The following is a 16,380-nucleotide window of genomic DNA, read 5'->3' on the forward strand; positions in this document are numbered from 1 at the left end:
TATACTTAGAAAAACTGTGCATAAACATGCAAAATAAAAATTAAAACTTACTAGTACTTTTTGTTATACAGATTATAGTATAGTTTTAGATAGAGCATTGCATGTCACACCATAGGACATGTCAGCTACCTATTTACAGAAATAGAATACGCAATCGCTGCACAAAGTCAAATAGTTGCTGTTGATTTATTAAAAGTTTCATCTGCAGACAAAAATAACAGTGCGAGATTGTTGGGAGTGAATGAGCATTTCATTCCTGGCCTTTGCACAGACTGACATTAAATCAACCCGTTTAGTGCCAACCTATCCGTCCTCATGACATGTATTATTTATGAGTAACTACTTAGGTGGTTATGCAAATAAACACAACAAAAAATGGAAATCAGTGTATCAAATGCTTATTCAAGTTAGATATGACCAAAAATGATATATAAATTGCTGTACTTCGGTAGATGGCATGCACATGCAACATTTTAAAAAGCATTTAATTCTTGTTTAATTATTATTATACAAAGTTTTCATGACCTCACATCAGACTACATAGAATATTTGTACTGGTCACACTGCAGGACTACTAAATGAAGTAAATGCAAAAAAGCAACATGGTCATAGTTACAGCACTTACAATATACTGTCCCCACTCTGCATGTATTATATACACATCAGTTTTAAGCTAAAATCTTGTTGAAAAAAAAAAAGTTTATAGTTATGTTATCTGTAACATGTATATGAATAGATCTCAACACCTTTAATAAGTTTGAAGATGGACAGTAGACAAATCAAGTTTATGTGCCAAAACAGCTTTTAAATCTGAAATCTTTCAGCATCTTTTGCAAGTTTGCACACAGATAAAGTAACAAGATATTAGAGATCTTAAAGTTCCTGTTAACCCTAGACAGTCTTTTGCACTAGTTAGTGGAAACTGTTCGAGTCGGCAGATAAGGGCGTGTACAAACACTAGAGGTTGAATATCAGTAGCATTTTCCAAAGAGGGAAGTAGGACAAGGCCGAAGAGTTTTCTTAAGCAAGTTTGTACATTCTGTTGTCTAAGTGTCACCTCAAAATATTCAATACATCCTGAAAGATGGAAGCGAGGCGCAAAATTATGACTGTTAAACGTCCAAAAACTGTTTCAGAGTTTTGGTTACACATTATCTTCTATGCAACATCTTTAACGCAGCACATGCGCATATACTCACAACCCAAAAAACACAATAACAACTGCCCTATGGGCTGATTCTGTGGTTTGGATTGTGAAGAATGAAAACAAACACTGAAGTCTGAATGTAACATTAAGGAGTGTATTCTCACATCACCCCCTAGTGGTACAAATGAACATTTATTCTCCCCCCAAAAATGTTCATACATGCAAAGGAATATGTATTAGGCATTCTGTTATTTTTAACAATAAATTACATTTATGAAACAAAGAATTTGAAAATATGCAACCATTTCTCATTGCATCTGGTCTGTAAATAATGACTTGGAAATAAGGCAATATTTGGTAACGCTTTGCAATAATGTTGTATATGTAAAAATGAACTAACAATGAGCAACAACATTTAATAATCTTGGTTAATGTTAATTTTAGAGATACTAATACATTTGAACTATATTAGGTTTCATATGTTAATTTTAGGGAATACAATATGAACCAACATAAACAATGAATCATTTTTAAATAAATGAACATTAACCAATATTAATAAATGCTGTAAAATAATGTTCATTTTTAGTTAATGATATCTAATGCATTAACTAATGTTAACATACAGAACCTTATTGTAAAGTGTTCTTTGAAGGATTAGTTCACCTTCTTAACACAAAGGGAGTTGAAAATGTGCTCAGTGATGTCATACAATGGCAGTTTATGGTGACCACCTCTTCAAGCTTCAAAAGAACACAAAAGTATAATTCAGAAGTCTAATAAATTATTCCACGAGACTCATGATTGTTATGAAAGCATACGATAAGATTTGGTGCAAAACAAACCGATATCTAATGTGTTATTTAGTGAAAATGTTCACTGACCGTTGATCTCCTGTGTGCGTTCATGATGGGGTACCCTCACGACATTTGTGCGTTCAAGTGAAAACTCATTTTGTTTATCTAAACAGAACATAACACAGCTGCACACAAAACAGAGAACAGAACTTACTAAACATGTCTGAAGAGTTTGTAGTCGAAGAATTGATGCATTTCTATGCCCAGCCTTATTTTTTTGAACGGAGTAATCGGAAATCAAACAAAAACAATGAGGAGGCTACAGGACACCACTGACACACTATGTCCTAACTTGACGGCAAACAACACACGATAAAATGTCTCTTTTCTATGTTAATCAGAGTTTTTGTCCTAACCATCAGTGACGAGCGACGGTACATTCTATTGATTGCTTGCTTGCTTGCTTGTTTTTGTTTGTTTGTTTTTTTTTGGCATCGCGCGGGTGAAACAGTCCACTGTGAATGGGCACCAGTCCAAAAACTAAAAAAACAAAAAACAAAAAAAAAACAAAAAAAAAAAAGAAATAATAATAATAAAATAAAATAAATAAGGCTGGGCATAGAAATGCATCAATTCTTTACCTACAAACTCTTCAGACATGTTTAGTAAGTTCTGTTCTCTGTTTTGTGTGCAGCTGTGTTGTGTTCTGTTGTCACTATCACTGTGGAGGGTCTGTTTTTAGATAAACAAAATTAGTTTTCGCTTGAACGCCCCAGTGACGCTGCGTGAACGGTTGCTCTCGTGCCCTATCATGAATGCACACAGGAAATCAACAGTCAGTGAACATTTTCACTAAATAATACATTAGATTTTGGCTTGTTTCTCACCAAACCTTAACGCATCCTTTCATAACAATCATGAGTCTCGTGGAATAATTTATTAGACTTCTGTGTCCTTTTGAAGCTTGAAGAGGTCGTCACCATAAACTGCCATTGTATGACATCACTGAGCAACATTTCTTCACAATTTCTCCCTTTGTGTAAAGAAAAAGAAAGAAAGTCAGATGGGGTTATAACGACACAGGGGTGAGTAAATGGAGACTGAATTTTCATTTTTGGGTGAACTAATCCTTTAAATGGAATACTTTGAACAGTTTGAAATTCAGGTTTTCTGTGATGACCTCTGGCGTCTTTTTGCATCTCTGTGTTTCTTCCGACACTCCTGTAGGAATAAAACAAAATATATACTGTTTTTAACTTCATGTTATAACTAGAGTTTAACATTTTCTGAAGAAAACGTGATTGCCCATTTTAACAGGATGTTTCTATGCGTTTGCTAGGGTGTTGCCATGTGGTTTCTAGGTGGCTTACATCAAAAGAGCCCACCCCTCTGTTTCTCTATGATATTCTGGTCTCAAGATATGGCTCAGATCTCTAATTCAATTCAAGTCTATGCTTGGAAAAATAAAAGCACACCTCTTCTCAACAAGCAACACAATTTGAGGTATCATTCATATCTGTAGTAAAATCCTTAACACCAGTGATGGTCATACTTGCCTTAGAAAACCCCACTAAATGTGACGTTTAAATGCAAGCCAAATTTCAGGATTTAAAAAATATGCTAAACAATCTGAAAAACCTCTGGATCTCTGGTGTACCTCTCTGAGTGACATTCTCTTCTTCTCCCAGGCTTCTCGCTGTTCTAGTTTAGCGCTTCTATAAAACATTCCAGGCCCCTCTGAAAAAGAGATCCATGCAGGAATTACATACATATACAGTGTAATTTTAAAGGTACAGCACATAAATAAATAATAAAAAATAAAAATCACCAAAACGCCACTATATGCAGTTTTTATTTTATGAAATTTAAAATCTATAACTAATGGCTTATCAGCTTGCCCATTAAAGGTAGTTCACCCAAAATCATCATCATTTACTCACCCTCATGCCGTATCAAACCCATTCGAATTTGTCATTTTTTTGTGGAGAGTTTTTAACCTGGTAATGATTATCTGTCTTTTCAATGCAATGGGCCTCATTCATGAAACCTTCATAAATATATGAGTAAATTCGGAGTAATTGGCATGTAAAATGGACCTTCCCGAAAACTTTTCGCTGGATTCACAAACGCTTTGTACTCCCCAGATTTGTTAGTAAAACGTGTGTATGTTAGTGAATTCCAAACATTCATAAAGAGGGGGCGTGTGCATGTTCATTCACAATTATCATAATCCATGCCCATGAAAACACCATATAAGGAAGGCACCAGACTCGCTAGTAAATGCTGTCAACACCTATGCAAAAAAGTAATGAAATCATTTTTATGAATGAAGTGCATTCACATGTAAAATTTTGATTTAGCAAGCACAACAGCTTGTTAAAGAAAGTGAGGACTTACTGTCATCGCATGTTTTTGCTGTCATATGACGCTCTTGTGAGTCAAACAGTTCAAGAAGTATTTTTTGAAATTGTTTGAAATGAGTGTAAAAAATGTTCAGTTCACACCGGGAGGAGGACATCCACCACCATTAACCTTCTCTGGTTCAGTTCGCAGAGCATCACCAGCATCATTTGAAACTTCTCGGGTCAGTGCCGTTTCTGACCAATTTGGCACCCTAGGCGAGAACGCTAACAAAGGGCGTAGTTTTGGTCGGGACGATGAAGTGTTAGCGAGTATTTCCGATTTGGAGACCCCTCAGCTAATGGCGCCCTAGGCGACCGCCTAGTTCGCCAATGCCTAGAAATGACCCTGTCTCAGGTAAATCATGATGGTAACAGTGATATACTTGCAACTGGAAGAATTTCAGAGAAATTAATAGAATACATGAAGAAGATCTTTGACCAAAAATGCTGTAAGATATTACAGATTTGTAAGACATACGACAGCGTGCAGGCTTTTCTATTTTTCTCCCGTTGTATTGTGAACACACCTGTCTGTGATGTGTTTATTTATAGGTTTAACAGCATTAGCATTGACCTTACGTTATCAACTGAATGCGATTTATCAATGCCTATACTAAATTATGAAACTACATTAAATTTAAAAAAAAAAAAACTGTCCAACCAGTCACATTAGAGGGCATGAATGTTTTCGAGAAAAATCAAGCTTGAAATTAATTCAAGCAGTAAAGAAACGTTTCTAAATAAATATAGGCAGTGGATTAAAAAGAAAACTTCTTATATATATATAATGTATGTGATTTTTAAAGGTTAATTTCACTCTTCAAGTAATCTTTCATTACTTATTTAAATTCACTTCTATCAAAACAGAGTCATGACAGTTTGCCTGAAAGAACACAACACGTTTGGATGTCTTGTGCACAATTTACACGTGGTCAGGAGCCACATTCGTACCAACTAACCATTTGAAAATACGAAAACTTTCATGAATCTGAGAATTACATCAGAACGGCTTTATGAACGATTTACACAAATATTCTGCTCGTGTTTCATGAATGAGGCCCAATGCTTGTTGATAACGACTAACTTTAAAGCTTAAAAAGGACCAAAAGTATCAACAGTATTCTTGTGCATCACATTCCAAGACTTCTGAATACACATGCTAGGTTTTGAATGAGAAACAACCCAAATTTAAAGTCCGTTTTTAGTGAAAATCTTGACGTCTGTTGCACGTTCATGAGCGCTATGAGAAGTTCGCAGTGGAACTTGTGTTCACGTGAGAACTTGCATTGTTTTCAGTGCTAAACAATACAACATTTTGCCAGAATTTCTTTTCTTGACTGAATTCAATTCATTATTGGCTGAACTATTTCTTTTAATAGAGGCGAAATATTGTTAAATCTTACGTTTTAATCGTTCATCATCTTGAAAGAAAAAGAAAAACTTCTTTTTTGATGGTGTGGGTTCCCTGCACAAAATAAGAATGTAAAAACAGAAATATTTACTTATAATTATGACTAAAACACACACAAAATATTTTAGCCAATTTTTTAAAGATTTAAGCATTTAAATTTAATACAATTCCATTAAAATGAACTGTGCTACGTTTAACAATTAAATTAAAAAATAATTTTATTTTGTATTAAATTATGGAATTTTATGAAATTGAAATGCATAAATCTTAAAATTATTATTTTTTTGAGTGAAGGCAGAGAAAGAGACCAGAGATATATTATAATGTTACAATTCAGTAATTAAATAAACAAATTACTCTGTGGTTTTGCTGGAAGCTGATTGGTCCTCCTCAACCTCGTCAACACCCTCTTCGTCCGAACTGCTGTCCTGGAAACGAGGATCCACTTGCCAAGAAAACTTGGCCTCTTTTAACAACTCTATTTTGTACTCATCTGATTGGCCAAAAAAAAAAAAAAAAAAAAACAGTCTTTCACTTTAACATTAAAACAATATGTGGCATAAAGTTATGTGCGCTATGTTAAGTGCTTGCAAATTAAACAGGAATAAACATAATCTGACTACAAAACTGTATGAAAGTGAATTTTAAACCAACTAATCTAAACAGGAACATTTTAGAAATGTATAAATATTTTATCAACAATATAACTGGCTGAATTAGATATCAAAGATCTGTGCACCTGTCTTGGTGGTTGTCTCTGTAACTGCATCCTCCCCAAAGAAGGCGAATTTGAATACACCAGATGAATCTTCATGGTTTTCTACATTAGGAGTGGAGGAGAGATCCATAGGTGTGTCATCTTCTGTCGTTTTATTTTCAGTCTCTTTATCCCAAGAAACAGTTTCCTTCTCATCCTGCTTTTCTTGTGTTGCCCCGAACACCTCCTTCAAATCCATCGACACTTCAAAATAAATCTCCTTAGAAACTTCAGGAAGTTTCGCAACCTCTTCACGTTTCTTGCGCCTTGCTGCTTTGCTGTGCGATGCAAAAACAAAATATTAAACTAGATCAAGGCAAACACTGAAGTTGGCTCGACAAAGACTTGTCTGAAAGTTTAAACTAGTTTAAAAGGTTTTTAAGTTTGATGGTTATACAGACATTACCATAAGACAAACAGCTAGCTAGCTAGATAAATAGTCAAACAGAATGTCACATAGACAGTCAAATAAACCATCAGATAGAGAGAGAAAGAGCAACTTAAAGCAGATCAAAGGCCTTTTGTGGGTTTGTTTACATGTGAATGTTTTACAGTTGGAGTTTGAATTAATGAGCATTCCGTTGGACCATTTGAACATTCCGTCAATGTAAGAATATGGAATTTTTTCTTATATTTGATTGTCCGCTGTGCGAAAACTGTTCTGTGCCAAGTTTGGTGGATGTAGCTTGAAAACTCTAGGAAAACTCTCACAATCAAAAGAATTAGGTCTTCGTTTAGGGATTTTTTGGTTTTGTCACGCCAACATAATGATGCTATTCCAAGGTTTTTGTTCAGATATACAGGTGCATCTCAATAAATTAGAATGTCGTGGAAAAGTTCATTTATTTCAGTAATTCAACTCAAATTGTGAAACTCGTGTATTAAATAAATTCAATGCACACAGACTGAAGTAGTTTAAGTCTTTGGTTCTTTTAATTGTGATGATTTTGGCTCACATTTAACAAAAACCCACCAATTCACTATCTCAAAAAATTAGAATACATCATAAGACCAATAAAAAAAACATTTTTAGTGAATTGTTGGCCTTCTGGAAAGTATGTTCATTTACTGTATATGTACTCAATACTTGGTAGGGGCTCCTTTTGCTTTAATTACTGCCTCAATTCGGCGTGGCATGGAGGTGATCAGTTTGTGGCACTGCTGAGGTGGTATGGAAGCCCAGGTTTCTTTGACAGTGGCCTTCAGCTCATCTGCATTTTTTGGTCTCTTGCTTCTCATTTTCCTCTTGACAATACCCCATAGATTCTCTATGGGGTTCAGGTCTGGTGAGTTTGCTGGCCAGTCAAACACACCAACACCATGGTCATTTAACCAACTTTTGGTGCTTTTGGCAGTGTGGGCAGGTGCCAAATCCTGCTGGAAAATGAAATCAGCATCTTTAAAAAGCTGGTCAGCAGAAGGAAGCATGAAGTGCTCCAAAATTTCTTGGTAAATGGGTAACGAGGACTTTGGTTTTCAAAAAACACAATGGACCAACACCAGCAGATGACATTGCACCCCAAATCATCACAGACTGTGGAAACTTAACACTGGACTTCAAGCAACTTGGGCTATGAGCTTCTCCACCCTTCCTCCAGACTCTAGGACCTTGGTTTCCAAATGAAATACAAAACTTGCTCTCATCTGAAAAGAGGACTTTGGACCACTGGGCAACAGTCCAGTTCTTCTTCTCCTTAGCCCAGGTAAGACGCCTCTGACGTTGTCAGTGGTTCAGGAGTGGCTTAACAAGAGGAATACGACAACTGTAGCCAAATTCCTTGACACGTCTGTGTGTGGTGGCTCTTGATGCCTTGACCCCAGCCTCAGTCCATTCCTTGTGAAGTTCACCCAAATTCTTGAATCGATTTTGTTTGACAATCCTCATAAGGCTGCGGTTCTCTCGGTTGGTTGTGCATCTTTTTCTTCCACACTTTTTCCTTCCACTCAACTTTCTGTTAACATGCTTGGATACAGCACTCTGTGAACAGCCAGCTTCTTTGGCAATGAATGTTTGTGGCTTACCCTCCTTGTGAAGGGTGTCAATGATTGTCTTCTGGACAACTGTCAGATCAGCAGTCTTCCCCATGATTGTGTAGCCTAATGAACCAAACTGAGAGACCATTTTGAAGGCTCAGGAAACCTTTGCAGGTGTTTTGAGTTGATTAGCTGATTGGCATGTCACCATATTCTAATTTTTTGAGATAGTGAATTGGTGGGTTTTTGTTAAATGTGAGCCAAAATCATCACAATTAAAAGAACCAAAGACTTAAACTACTTCAGTCTGTGTGCATTGAATTTATTTAATACACGAGTTTCACAATTTGAGTTGAATTACTGAAATAAATGAACTTTTCCATGACATTCTAATTTATTGAGACGCACCTGTAGATTGAGGTTACAGGAATACTCATGATGGTTAATCAAGATACAGAGATGGTTTCACTCAATACCTTTCTTTCTTTGGTTGTTCTGTCTTGATCTCAAAAGCTGTGTGTTCCTCTCGTGTTGGGTCATAATGCAAGGCTGAAACATCTCTGCAATACCAAACCAAGGTAGAAATCAACGGTGACTTTTAAGACTCAAGCAACATTTTGTGAAGAACAGTTTTGCACATGTAAACACTGAAAGAACATCAAAATAATTCATACTTGAAGATCTTGCTCTTCGCAGATTCTTTTCTGGCATATTTTGGTTGTATGCTGGTGTTTAAGATGCTCTGCAAGATATCCATATTTTTATTTTTCTCCTCGACAAGTTCTTCCTCTGCATCTTTCACTGGAGCCGTTCCATCTGAAATAAAAGTTTACAGCCTGACTGAAACAAGTTGAGAAGTATGGTTTAATGTTACAGTATACACCGATCAGCTACAACATTAAAACCACCTGCCTAATATTGTGTAGGTCCCCCTCGTGCCGCCAAAACAGCGCCAACACGCATCTCAGAATAGCATTCTGAGATGATATTCTTCTCACCACAATTGTACAGAGTGGTTATCTGAGTTACCGTAGACTTTATCAGTTCAAACCAGTCTGGTCATTCTCTGTTGACCTCTCTCATCAACAAGCATTTCCATCCGCAGAACTGCCGCTCACTGGATGTTTTTGGCACCATTCTGAGTAAATTCTAGAGACTGTAGTGTGTGAAATCCCAGGAGATCAGCCGTTACAGAAATATTGTAACTGTAATATAATCTCAGAATGCTATTCTGCGATGCAAGTTGGCGCTGTTTTGGCGGCACGAGGGGGACCTACACAATATTAGGCAGGTGGTTTTAATGTTGTAGCTGATCTGCGTATGCAGGGAGTAACACTTAGACATTTAATCTCCATAAAAGATCATAAATCACCTTCATCTTCTTTCTCATCATCACTTTGTAGGAATCTAGAATCCATGTGGAATCTTGAATCAGTTCCGAATCTAGCTTGCATTTCCATGAGCTGGAAATAAGACAGATGGATAAACTCAACATGTTGCAATCTGAAGCCTTCTTCTATTCTTAAAAAGAGACTTTCTTCACAAACCTTCTGTCCAGCTTTGCCCTCAAACTGGGGTTTAATCTGAAAGCGATCTTCCTCATCCCCGTCGTCTTCATCATCACTGCTGTCAAACAGCTTGCTGCCACCTGACTTTTTGTTCTTCTGCAGAATTACATCAACAATAAACAAGAGGAACAACTCCACAAAGAACAATTGCAAATTCTAATTTTGGTCAATATTTACCTTTTCTTGTGAGACTTCTTTAGACGAGGCTGTTTGTTGATCTTCATCAGATGAATCCTCCTCAAATAGGCTTTTTTTCTGGGTTGCTGTTGGTTCCTCCAGTTTGTTTGAAGTTTCATCATTTTCTTCATCAGAATCAAACACAATGTGTTTGCCTCTGTTTGTGTTCACTGTGTCCTAAAAAGGGTCATGGTAGAGTAAATGACACCATTTTCAATGGTGCTTATGACAACTTACCGTCACGGGTATCAGTATACTGCCCCCCCAGTCAAAAGAGCCCACCCCCATGTCTCTATGATATCCTGGTGCCGAGATACGGCTGGGGAATGTTGCCACATGGTTGCTAGGGTGCTCTGGATTGTTGCTAGGGAGTGGCTAGTCAGTTGCCAGGAGGATACTAAAAGGCTGCATGCTAGCCCAAGTCAAAAGAGCCCACCCTCATGCCTCTACAACTTTCAGATCTGGAGAGATGATAACGGCAATCACTTTTCGATGTTTAGGGATTTTTTTGCCGGTTTTAATCGCCCAAGTGGCGGACATTGTATACCCAATCAGTTATAAAAGTTATAGCACACCTTTCCTCATTAAACCAAAGGTCAATGAGAAAAAAACAAAACGGAGAAACTAAAAAACAACAAACGCTGCAAGACAAGTTGCGCGCCAATGTGTAGGCGGTAGAAGAATTGAGCTATGAAGGTCAGAGCCATAGTAATTAATTATATAATGGATAATAGAGGAATGAGTTGAAATAATTTTTTGCATTAATCAACATTATTCCACAAATACTGTTGAGCTTAACCTCTACTGAACCTGGAACATTCCTTTAACATACAAGTCCACTACTTTGCAATGTAATCTACAGTTTATTTAATTTCAAAAGGGTATGCATGTAGAAAATGCAAATCAAAACAGTATCACTACTCACCACATTGGAAAGAGCTCCTTGGATCAGTTTCTTCTGCTGTTCGGTCTCTTTCTGCCTTTGCTCTAAAGCAGCAAGACGTTTTTGGTTGTCCTGTAGCTGTTTCTGAACGTCTGAAACCATTGGGTGAAGAACTGTGGGATGCGACTCAACTTTCTTTGAATCGGCAGACTTGGATACCTTCAGCTGAGTTCTGGTGTTCTCCACCACATCTTCATCACTAGTCTCCGATTCCTCACTAGAAGAACCACTACTAGAGGATCCGGAAGACTTTGTCGTCTTAGGTTCTTGATTGACTTGAGTGTTTGAGTTATTAGCGCCAACAGTCTTTTTCTTTGTGCGTTCATCATCATCACTAGATGATTCTTCAACAGTGCTGCGGACTGGATGGTCGAATTTTGGTAAAGGCTTGGACAAGGTCGGATTGGTTTCATGGACAGAGTCCGTCCTCAATGTTTGTGTCGCAGAAGCCATTTTGAGGGTGAAGACATCAGCATTGTCATCAGCTTCCTCAATGCACTTTGATTCTTCACTAGAAGAATTGTCTTCTGATGAAGAGTCAGAGCTGGACATTTTGTCCTCAACTTTATTTGCACTTTGGGGAAGCTGTACACTCGCTGAAGTGGACAATTCCTTCTGATGTGGACATTTTGATGACTTCTGTTGGCTTTTGTCTCCTGAGATACTTTGTTTTGACAATTTCAGGTCTTGTTTGAGTCTTTTAGGACCCACTGTTGAGTCACCGTCTAAAGTCTGACCTGCTCTTTTCAGGATGGGTTCTGACGGACCAGGAGTTGGGCCTCCAAAGAGATCCTTTGTTCCAATGAAAGCAGGAAGGGATGCGGTGGTCACCTTGTTTTTTTTCTTCTTTCTTTCTTTATCAGGAGTATTATCCCCAAGGAGTGCAGCTAGAATATCCTCTGGATTATTGCCTCGTTTTTTGGGTGGTACACTTGGGGTCTTGGGTTCTTCTTTGGGTGCAACCTCATTTTCATCATCTGAGGTCGCTTTTGCGTTCTTAGCTAGCTGTTCCAAGTCTGCTAGAGAAAGTTCTAACTGGTAGCAGTTCCCCATCATGGCTTCATAATTGGAATCTATGCTGTCGTCTTTGAATGCCTCGTCACTACCACTGTTAGACTCTGACGAAGAGCTAACTGGATTTGCATTGGAGTTCCCTTTGTTTTTTATGGATTCTTTTGGAGATTCTTGACCTGCTGGTGCAGGTTCAACTTCATGAGGTTTTCCCATCCCACTAAGGGTCTTACGCTGGGTGAGTATCTCATCGGTGTCTGCAGAGTCATATTCTTCATCATCCTTTGCTGAAGTAACTAGGGTCTTTACACCATCTTGTTCAGCATTGCACCAGACAACACAAGGCTTAACGTCAAAATCATCTCCTACCACCTCAAGGTTATCGTCATCCTCGTCTATGGAGGCTTGTTTTGGTTTTCTCGATTGTTCTTGAGCAACCAACATCCTGACTTCGTCTTCAGAGTCAACGTCACTGTCAAACACGCAAATAGATTTTTTGACAACAGGCCTTCGCTGTACTTCTGCACTGAGTCTGCTTTCTTTGATCACTGTTGCATTTTTGTTTTCAATGGCAGATGCCGTTTTAAGTCCATTGTTCTGTGTGAAACTGCTAAGGAACGAACTTGCATCTACTTTAGATCTTTTCAGACAAGGTTTCTGTTTGGGAAACTCTCCTCTTCTTTTCTTACTGATTTCATCATCACCGCCAGACACTTCCCATGTTAGCTTGGTGACTGACATGAGGTCATCCGCAGTCTCCAGTCTCTTGATGTTGTGGCAGTATTTGGATGGATCATACTTGAAGATGTACTAAGAGTTAAGGTTAATAATGAATTCAACAATAAGACATTGGTTCATTCTGCCCAAAAGTGTATCCAATATTTAGTTTTTATGGCAGAAAGTTCTTTAGCATGATATAAAAATTACACGCTTCAGCTTAGTCTACTAGAACTGTAAATCAAAAAGGATATCTTGTTCTTTTTTTCACATTTGAGGTTGAGAACAGGAAGAACCCTCCCAAATTTACTAACAACCCAATCCTGTAGAGTGGAGACATACAAAACTGTTGAAAAAGCCAATGGTAAAACAATGAAAGAGTTGCTATTTTTACAACTGTATGTATGTTTTAAATGAATAAATATTGTGGACAAACTTTGTGTCCAGGAATTTCAGTTCCTGGAACCGCAGCTTTCATATGAAACTTTTCAATGCCCGCCTCTTTGAGAGACTCTACTAATTTCTCCTGATGGTTGATTGTTGGAGTTTTAGCCTTCTCAGCTATTTGCTGTCGTTCTTCAGCAAGTCTGAAAAACAAAAAAACCCATAAAAGAATCAGATATCTTGATTATATATGAAGTCCAAATTTATATGTATACATAGACAGGTTGAAAAGGGTTTTTACCGATGAAGAAAACTTTCCTTTGCCAACTGAATGAGCAAAGTTCCACCTTTCCATGTGGATTTATTCAAGACATTTATACCTGAACAAAAGGGCAAAAACACAGTTTGATTTATTGCATGACACTGAAACGGATTAAAGGACAAAACAGAATTGATGACGAAAAATGAATGCAGGTACATCTTTTGTATTCAGCGTCTGTGATGTTTATATTGATGTAACCAAACGTCTTCAGAGGAGCTCCTGCAAAGAGAACATTACACAAATCATGCATGACTTCTAATGTTTTGGTGAACTGAAGAACAACTGGTGTCAATCAATGTAAAACGTTCCATTGCATTTAACAGATATGATCAATGGATCTTCATCACTATTCTTACCATGTTCATCCTTCCTCGTGGTGATTTCCACATCTGATACATCTCCAAATTTTCCAAATCTGTCTTTGAGGTCCTTCTCAGATACCGTGTGTCCAAGACCACCAACAAACAACCGCTTCATGGTCAGATGTCATTCAACCTAGCCTTTCTGGACCATCAAAACACACATACTGAACCACAATGAAGCTGTCAATGCATGCTCCAACATACATGGTATAAGTACAGTCTAAAAATATGAGACAACTAGTGCTTCCAATTAGCATTCGTCTCATTTAATACATTCTGAATGTATTACTATTTGGTATGTCTTCCTTTCTCTTTAATGACAGCATGCACTCAAGTTGGGATGGACGCAACCTGATGATCGTGTGTGCTTCAGTAGAAGAAAATCTGACTGTACAAAGGTGTTAACATGGTCAATTTTGTCTCCTTGAAAGAGTTCAAAACTTTGATAAAAAAAACTGTGTGACTGAAGAGTGCAATTGCTATTCATAAACTGGATTTTGTATTATGTATTTGTAGTCCTTTGTTTACATTTTTGTCCTATGTCTGTTTTTGTCATGCTTGATTTTTATAATTTTGTTACTTTGTAATGGTGTGCTTTCTTGGCCAGGTCTCCCTCGAAAACTAGATCTAATCTGAAGGGACTTCTTGGTAAAATAAAGGTAAAATTAAATTAAAAAACGTGCCTGTATTAATTTGTGACTAGAAATAGTGCAGAATATTAAATATTTCACATTCATTTAATCACACAACTTTTTTTGTTTTGTTTTAAATGTCTCAAAATCCTAAAACTTTGTTCAATTAGATTTTAAATAGAGTTTGAATTCCATATTTTCATGCGGTCTCAGACTTCTGAACGCTACTATCTGTATATTTTTAAACATGACCTTATTCCTTGCTAATTTCCATAAGCAGTATGTCATTAAATAAACACAGAACATTTTATTTGCAGTACAAACAGACGAACTAAACAAATGATCAACAATTAAATAACTTAAAATATATATTTGAAAACATGGTGAGGCACAGGAACATTTAAACATGATTATTAAAGCAGTAGATGTACGATCTCAATTACTGTCATGCTCTAAAATTATGTCATATGTATTATTTCTAAAATAATACCTTAACACATTATTATAAACTTTAAAATACAGACTTACAGTCAATCGTGTCAAAGACTCACGTGTACATTAGTGGTGTCACTCTGTAACTGTTCCGCTGCAACGCGTTGGACATGTTTTGGGTTCCGCTTGGAAGCGTGTTGGAAGGTTCCGTCTTTAAAACATACGCCGAACAAAAATGAACACTATTGGGCAATTTTCCACTTTTTAAAATAAACATGGCTAATAATAAACAACAATGAAAGGGTTTATATCAGTTGAATCAGTCAGAATCAGGAAAGCGCACAGAACAACCGTAAAAATTAATTAAAGCAAGTTTATTCCTTATAACGTTCATATTTCATATTTAATTTTAAGTTTCACATAACATACTATATACATATAATCCCGCAAAAAACATATTTGCGCCAGAGATTTAGATTTATTTCCCTCAGATGTTTCTCAGATTGAAGGTCTGTTTATATGGAGTTACACTTGTGCCACAATTCTGCTATTCACCAAAAAATAATTATTAATGCACACAAAAAAAATTCTGCCTGCTCAAAATGATATTTGGAGCATGCAAAAAGGTATTGTGCACGCAGACTGGGTAGGAAGAGAAAGCAAAATGTAAGAATTCTGAGCAAATTCACATTCAAATTAATTTTATTCAAGCGCAAAATTTATTTTTGTTTGTTCAAACTGAATTTATGTTTGCAAGAAGATGAATTGCTTTACAAAACTGAATTCAAGTGCGTGCAAAATAACGTTTTGTGCACTCCAAATATCATCTTGCACATGCAGACAATTTTCTGTGCACTCAAAATATCATCTCGCACATGCAGAAAATGTTCTGTGCACTCAAAATATCATCTCGCGCATGCAGAACATTTTCTGTGCACTCAAAATAGCATCTCGCACATGCAGAAAATGTCCTGTGCACTCAAAATATCATCTTGCACACGCAGAAACTTTTCTGTGCATTCAAAATGTCATCTCGCACATGCAGAAAATGTATTGTGCACTCAAAATATCATCTTGCGCATGCAGAACATTTTCTGTGCACTCAAAATATCATCTCGCACATGCAGAAAATGTCCTGTGCACTCAAAATATCATCTTGCACACACAGAAACTTTTCTGTGCATTCAAAATGTCATCTCGCACATGCAGAAAATGTATTGTGCACTCAAAATATCATCTCGCACATGCAGAACATTTTATGTGCACTCAAAATATCATCTTGCGCATGCAGAAAATTTTTTGTGCACTCAAAATATCATCTTGCACATGCAGAAAATTTTCTGT

General features: G+C 37.0%; 1 protein-coding gene across 3 annotated transcripts; it reads right to left on the bottom strand.

Annotated features, from left to right (window-relative positions):
• Positions 1-2,868: 2,868 nt before the first annotated feature.
• On the bottom strand, positions 2,869-15,176 carry nol8 (nucleolar protein 8). Of its 3 annotated transcripts, none has more exons than XM_051694208.1 (17): positions 15,133-15,176; positions 13,967-14,136; positions 13,767-13,829; positions 13,590-13,668; positions 13,341-13,491; positions 13,157-13,227; positions 11,159-12,992; positions 10,234-10,410; positions 10,036-10,152; positions 9,861-9,951; positions 9,163-9,304; positions 8,965-9,048; positions 6,497-6,792; positions 6,115-6,250; positions 5,750-5,811; positions 3,602-3,681; positions 2,869-3,165 (listed from the first exon to the last, which is right to left on the bottom strand). In XM_051694208.1, exons 2-17 carry the CDS (start codon positions 14,085-14,087, stop codon positions 3,106-3,108), a joined length of 3,564 nt encoding a protein of 1,187 aa, XP_051550168.1. In that variant the 5' UTR covers positions 14,088-14,136; positions 15,133-15,176; the 3' UTR covers positions 2,869-3,105. The 3 variants fall into 3 exon arrangements, with proteins under 3 accessions (XP_051550168.1, XP_051550167.1, XP_051550166.1); XM_051694207.1 differs by having other exon boundaries at positions 13,967-14,114; positions 15,133-15,173; XM_051694206.1 differs by lacking the exon at positions 15,133-15,176 and having other exon boundaries at positions 13,967-14,884.
• Between the last annotated feature and the right edge of the window lie 1,204 nt (positions 15,177-16,380).

Source organism: Myxocyprinus asiaticus, chromosome 49, assembly GCF_019703515.2.
Source record: "Myxocyprinus asiaticus isolate MX2 ecotype Aquarium Trade chromosome 49, UBuf_Myxa_2, whole genome shotgun sequence".
In the NCBI taxonomy this organism is placed as follows: Eukaryota; Metazoa; Chordata; class Actinopteri; order Cypriniformes; family Catostomidae; genus Myxocyprinus; species Myxocyprinus asiaticus.

Bases quoted from the DNA above. Each gene is read 5' to 3' on its own strand.
- nol8 (XM_051694208.1), bottom strand. From the start codon at position 14,087: ATGAAGCGGTTGTTTGTTGGTGGTCTTGGACACACGGTATCTGAGAAG. The intron at 12,993-13,156 runs ATCCTTTTTGAT...CTCTTAGTACAT, and splicing joins TGTGAAAAAAAGAACAAGAT to CTTCAAGTATGATCCATCCA. The intron at 10,153-10,233 runs GTAAATATTGAC...GTAATTCTGCAG, and splicing joins AAGAAGTCTCACAAGAAAAG to AAGAACAAAAAGTCAGGTGG.